Here is a 7,030-nt window from a genome sequence, read left to right as displayed (position 1 = left end):
CATCAAATGTTATGATACCAAATAAAACACCAATCATTTCTTAACAAGGTGCGCTCATTAATGTGACGTAAAAGTTTATCATAGCAACGAAAAAGCCTTCTAAAAAAATGCCCTATATTTTGTCTTCAAAAGTTTATATCTCAGAAACGAACTCGGTGACCCCCATTTTTATTGCTCAAACGTGGTTACCAGGCTAAGATAAAACTCTTTGCAAAATATAAAGAATTCCCTGCATCTGATTCAGAGCAACCTTAACATTTTCCAGTTGTGAAGGTGGCTATGAATCTGCTCCAGAGAATTTTTTCTAACTTTGCACCGGATTTGTTTGTTCCCCAACTATTATTCTAGGAATTGAACTACTTTCGAATGCAAACACATTCTTCCACTTTGCTTAAAAACACCACCGATAACCCGAGGGAGTAAGCCCTACAAAGAACTTGGAAATTTATTAAGAAAAGAAAAACGTCTTCTTTATTGCTGATGACTTCATTCATTTGTTATGCAAAAGAACAGGGAAAAATTTTCACCCATCGTTTGCCTTCTATTTTGTGATCTTTGAATGCTGCAAATGTCACGTCTCTTTTCCTTAACACGGTAAAAGTCTGATGTTAAGGGTGATCAGCAAAAATGTTTTTTTTTTCTTTTCTTTCGAAACTGGCTTACACTCATACAACAAAAACAGTTTCAAAGAACTAAATAAAACATCATTTTTAGCAACTCAACTATAGCACTGTGATTTTGATCGTCATTGAAGCAACACTGACTGTTGAAGTTATATGAGAAACGAAATGTCAAAATAACGGGTAAAACTAGCATTTTACTAAAGATCTAAGCTTTCTGTCATAATTTCACTTACAATAATCTCAGTCTGTTGGTTTAGTTAACGCAATAAACTTCTACTAAACCTTTGGAGCTGGTTCTACTGGTATAACCATGACTGTTAACCCGTTCTACTTTTTTTACAAGTTCGGCAATCACTGAAGCGTCAGGCTCTGCTAGGTGGTCTTCTAGCATCTTCGACATTGATTCTGGAAAAAGAAAAAAATTAATAAAAATAGCTCTAAATGTAGCTGGTTCTTTTGAGCATACACAATGCGCCGATCCGAATGGCTACGTGCAGGACAATGCTGTCTTCGAATTCCTTACAAAAGATGACGTTTAGAGATCTATGGGAGAACGGAAACACCAAAAGAGAAATGAGCCAACTTCACCAGTTAACAAAAAGCCAGAAAAGGCTAAACGAAAACAGTTTTTCCACCAATGTGAAGTGTATCCTTTAAATATGCTACTGTGCATGCGTGATAAGCACGTCGAAATTACATTTGTGACAAAAGCGCGTTAGAGGAAACTTTGAATTGTTTACACTACGAAGATACAATCATAGACAAAACTGTTGGGAAGGTTAGCACTTTTGACGTCTTCCTTGCTTCTCTCCCCTCCCCCTTCATTTAATGTTGTGCAAAACTGAATGGTTTTAGTGGAAAATTGTTGAGTTACCTTCCAACATTGAATAAAGGGGAGGGATCTATATAAGAGGTGAAACTATTTCTTTTGCGCTTTAACACAAGCGGGTTGAAGTACATACAGCTCTGGTGCGGTTCATTTACGTAACCTTCCCAACCACTTTTGTCTATTGTAGCAGCTCGTTATCATGCCACCTTAGGCCTATTTGATTCCCATCTTGTTTTCTGAGTTAAACTCGAAATTACCTTACCATTTTTTTGGAAATTCCAGCGTGACATCATCGCCAACCAGCACAAATGGCGCCCAGTGCTTTATAGCGCAATACTGCTTTGACTCTCGGAAAGATTTCATTGCTTGTTGAAGAGCTGCGCTTGCGCTTTTTCCATCTACCAGGTGCTGGTAGAAGCTCCTCATGAACAACAACGTTACCTCGTCATCAATTGCCCAGAGTGACACCAAAACAGACCGAGCTCCAGCACACAGGAAAGCCCTTGCAATTCCCACCACTCCCTCAGACTTCACTTCTCCCCGGCCACTGTGACAACAGCTCAGCACAACTAGTCTTGCTCGAAGAGAAATTCTCTGAACATCCGACATTTTCAAAATGAAGTCTTCCTCTTTGGGGATTGGCGATTTCCGTTCGGTATTTGGGGCTAAAGCAATTTCTCCCGTTTTTTGGCATCCATGTGCTGCAATGTGAACTAAAGCAACTGATTTCATACTTTTCAGCACCTCAGCTTTCGTGGCACTTTTTCCAGTCAGCGGTGTTGTCTGCAGAAGTTGTCCAATTATCTCTACTTCTTGTTTTGCACACGGAAGCTGTTCCAAAATGGGTTCCCCTTTCTTGTTGGTAACTTCCTTCAACCACGGATCACCTACAAGCAGTGCGCCAGTCTTACTGTGGAAGTCTTCAGGTGCACCAACGATCACATTAAAAGCGGTCAACGAGGGAACGGTGCGGATCCTGATAGATTCACTCAATGCAGAATATGGAGCCAAGCAAAATGGTCCATCGGGAACAACGATTAACTCATTTCCTTGAAGTAAGTCTGCAATTGGCCCGAGTAAGACATCATACAACGGTTGCAAAGAGTTAACGGAGGATGAAGATGGTAGAAGTGTTTTATCACTGATAGGTTTTTCGCTGCAAGACAGGTCTTTGCGTAGTGGATCCAAAGAACGATTCTCGCATCTGACACCATCCCCTACGCCGATCCCTTTCAAAATAGTTTCCATCAACAAATCAGCACTTCCATTTGCAATTTCGTTTTGTCGAAAGCTAATCTTGCTGTCTTTTCTTAGCACCCAAAAAGTGATCTTGTTCTTGTCAAGAGCCATAAAAACGGCTTGTGAAGGTAAAAGCTCTAATCCAGCTGTAAGAGTTCGATTCGGAGAAAGTGCAACAAATGACTGAGAGTCAATGCCGTATTGATCTTTCAAAATATCCATCAAGGCCTGTGCACGACCTTTCTCAGCAGCATACAAAGCTTCTTCAATCTCTCCATTCTTCAAGAGTGTCCTCCACAGAGCAGTGTATGACATGTGATAAGAATCACGAAAACTTATTTTCCATTCATCTTTTGACTTCAGACTATGCCTTGTTTCATCAAAATGTTTTATACTTGAACGATAACAACTGAGTGCATTACTCAAGGAACCCAACAATTCATGATCATAACCTTGCGAATACCACGCGTGTCCCTCTCCTAGACAGTCTCCAATTTCCTTGAAAATACTAAGACTGTGTTCATGGTACTCCACGGCTTCCTTAAGATAACCTATCTTGCAATAGGCATTTCCCAGATTTAAATAGGCTAATCCCTCCCCATCCCTATCCCCTACTTCTCTAGCAATACTAAGATGTTTTTCGCAGTACTTAATGGCTTGTTCAAAATTACGTAGGCTAAGATACGCAATTCCCATATTTCCATAGGCTGATCCCTCCCCAGCCCTATTACCTACTTCTTTAGCAATACTAAGATCTTTTTCGTAGTACTCAATGGCTTCTTTAAAATTACCTAGATTGCTATAGGCATTTCCCAGATTTCCATAGGAAGATCCCTCCCCAGCCCTATCCCCTACTTCTTTAGCAATACTAAGATGTTTTTCGTAGTACTCAATGGCTTGTTTAAAATTACCCAGACGAACATAGGCATTTCCCAGATTTCCATAGGTTGATCCCTCCCCAGCCCTATTACCTACTTCTTTAGCAATACTAAGATCTTTTTCGTAGTACTCAATGGCTTGTTTAATTTTCCCTAGACTAAGATAGGCATTTCCCAGATTTCCATACGCTGATCCCTCCCCAGCCCTATTACCTACTTCTTTAGCAATACTAAGATCTTTTTCGTAGTACTCAATGGCTTGTTTAAAATTACCTAGACTAAAATAAGCATTTCCCAGATTTCCATAGGTTGATCCCTCATCAGCCCTATTACCTACTTTTTTAGCAATACTAAGATGCTTTTCGTAGTACTCAATGGCTTGTTTAAAATTACCTAGACTGCGATAGGCATTTCCCAGATTTCCATAGGCAGATCCCTCCCCAGCCCTATCCCCTACTTCTTTAGCAATACTAAGATCTTTTTTGTAATACTCAATGGCTTGTTTAAGATTACCTAGATTGCGATAGGCATTTCCCAGATTTCCATAGGCTGATCCCTCCCCAGCCCTATCACCTACTTCTTTAGCAATACTAAGAGCTTTTTTGTAATACTCAATGGCTTGTTTAAAATTACCTAGATTGCGATAGGCATTTCCCAGACTTCCATAGGCTGATCCCTCCCCAGCCCTATCACCTACTTCTTTAGCAATACTAAGATGTTTTTCGTAGTACTCAATGGCTTGTTTAAAATTACCTAGATTGCGATAGGCACTTCCGAGATTTCCATAGGCAGATCCCTCCCCAGCCCTATCCCCTAATTCTTTAGCAATACTAAGATGTTTTTCGTAGTACTCAATGGCTTGTTTAAAATTACCTAAACTAACATAGGCATTTCCCAGATTTCCATAGGTTGATCCCTCCCCAGCCCTATCACCTACTTCTTTAGCAATACTAAGATGTTTTTCGCAGTACTCAATGGCTTGTTTAAAATTACCTAGACTAACATAGGCAATTCCCAGATTTCCATAGGCTGATCCCTCCCCAGCCCTATCACCTACTTCTTTAGCAATACTAAGATGCTTTTCGTAGTACTCAATGGCTTGTTTAAAATTACCTAGACTCACATAGGCATTTCCCAGATTTCCATAGGCTGATCCCTCCCCAGCCCTCTTACCTGCTTCTTTAGCAATACTAAGATGTTTTTCGTAGTACTCAATGGCTTGTTTAAAATTACCTAGACTAAGATAGGCATTTCCCAGATTTCCATAGGTTGATCCCTCTCCAGCCCTATCACCTACTTCTTTAGCAATACTAAGATCTTTTTCGTAGTACTCAATGGCTTGTTTAAAATTACCTCGCCTAAAATACGCAATTGCCAGATTTCCATAGGTTGATCCCTCCTCCGTCCTGCAGCCTATTTCTATGAAAATAGGTAATGCTTGTGCATAAGATATTATGGCCTGTTGATAATCAGGTAGGTTGAGGTAAGCATCGCCGAGATGAAAATGAGCCCTTCCTTCACGATATCTGTCTTCTACACTTATCGCAATGGCAAGCTCTCGCATTCGCTGCTCTACAGCCTCTAACTTCCCATCTACCATTCTTCAATAACTAAATGACAATTAAAACTTTTTCGATGAGATGATCCAATGTCAAATCAAGGATGAAGCTGGAAGGAAAGAAAGACAAAGACGCTTGATGTTTAATCTGCATTTTAGCTTCGAGACGAAAACGTTTTTCCCGCCCTATTCCCTCCCAGGGTGGTTAGTTAAGGGGTTGTATCAACGGGTTAGCACGGCTGGTTTGCCCTCACCTTTGCTGGAAATAAATCACGATTCTGGATAAAATAATTCATTTGTTTTGTTAGCAAATAAACGGCCACGATTGTGACAAGCAGAGCTGCACCTTGGAGTTTAAGTAACAGAGCGAAAAGCATAAAGTAGTAAAAGGTTATGGATGACTGCATCTTACCAATAACTCCAAATCACACCCTCCATCTTTTCACAAGTCAACCACTGAGCAAAACAGTTCTGCTTTACTTGCTTAATCATCAAACAAATAAAACTAGACCCTCCGTGAGGGTACACTGGGTTGCCTGTGGTACGTGCAGCATTCCAGGCAATTTTTTCAAGTTGGGGGGTCATTAAGATCATTTAAGGGGTCACCCAGAAGTCTTATCAGCCAGCAGAGGCCCCTTGGCTCACAGGTCCTCACACGTTCGTACGACGAAACAGATCCTTTTCTGAGGTTAAAAACCTGGCTACCGGCCTATTACATAATCATCTGTCAGAAAGAAGAAATTCCCGTCCTCTTTAGAAAAAAAATTGACACGCATTGCTTACGTGTGGTAGTGAAGTAACACAGCGATTTATTCCAGAATGTCAACTGAGCTGTGTTGTCTTCCAGGACATTCAAGTTGTCTTTGCAAAAGATGTAGCTGTAACAGTGCACGATATTGTTTGGTATTGTCTATGATTGTAGTTGCATGGTAGATGTCTTAGGTTAATAGCCTGAGATGACATGTGGTTTCTAGCAAAGTACTGAACCCAGAAAGATTGAAGAAAATAAAAGGGGAGTGAGAAACAATGGCTTCTGGGCTGACATCTCACAACTTCTTTTCACCACAAGTTTAAGCGTGCCCTCTGAGCATCTGACAGGTTGGTAATACTAAAGTTTACTAAAGTTTACTCAAGTTAACCCTTCTGCCGCGGGGCTAGTATCTGGAGGGGTGACCCAAAACATATACCCCTTGGTAAAACAGAAGCATTGGACCGAAAATACTATTAACGCTAACAAATGCGAACTCAGCAAGGTACAGATTTTGTTAGCTTGAATCAAAAGTGACATCGACGGAATTCAGCGGGCCCTGTGATGTTACCCCGGCATGTTTACTCGCCAAACAGTGAAGCATCTGTGTCAAATGATGGCAAGATACGTAAGTTTCTTTTTCTGTCAAGTGTTATAAAGTTTGACAATAAATGAGCGAATTCAAAGCAAAGATCACAATCGCCCAACTCTTGAGGTTGACCATTGTTTCTGTAAAGTCAAAAATCTACTCTCCAAGACGAGGTTATTTATCACCAGGTAATTCCATCATTTTGGAAATAGCAGCTACTTTCTAATTCATCGGCGTCACAATTTTTTGCTGATTTTGGGCTTCATTTTGTTGAAGCTCAAGCACGCTTCCAACAGACCTGTTCATTTTCGTGAACCCTTCCTGCTTACTGAGCAATACTAAAAATATCCTGTGTTATCACATTTCAACCTTAAGCTCGAAAATTCAATACACAACATGATATTATAATTCACAAAGGCAGAGGGAAGTTCCAAAAACGCGGAAAAATGCAAAAAAGTACGGTTAATAAGTGACGCTTGAGCGCAGGCGGTTGCTCTTCCCTCTTTTACGAAATTTTTGGTACTATTTTCATCAATTTGATCCTTTTAGCGACTCAACGTAGCTCC

General features: G+C 40.5%; 1 protein-coding gene across 1 annotated transcript; it reads right to left on the bottom strand.

The window, feature by feature from the left end:
• Positions 1-444: 444 nt before the first annotated feature.
• Positions 445-5,169, bottom strand: LOC138046803 (tetratricopeptide repeat protein 28-like). The gene is made up of 2 exons (XM_068893385.1): positions 1,715-5,169; positions 445-1,028 (listed from the first exon to the last, which is right to left on the bottom strand). Coding segments are annotated over exons 1-2 (3,456 nt in total). The 3' UTR covers positions 445-1,027.
• Positions 5,170-7,030: the final 1,861 nt, after the last annotated feature.

This window comes from Montipora capricornis, chromosome 4 (genome assembly GCF_036669925.1).
Source record: "Montipora capricornis isolate CH-2021 chromosome 4, ASM3666992v2, whole genome shotgun sequence".
Lineage (NCBI taxonomy): Eukaryota > Metazoa > Cnidaria > Anthozoa > Scleractinia > Acroporidae > Montipora > Montipora capricornis.
This window is presented reverse-complemented; position numbering and strand designations above follow the sequence as displayed.

What these genes read in the sequence shown, in the direction of transcription:
- LOC138046803 (XM_068893385.1), bottom strand. Translation starts at nt 5,169, where the DNA reads ATGGTAGATGGGAAGTTAGAGGCTGTAGAGCAGCGAATGCGAGAGCTT.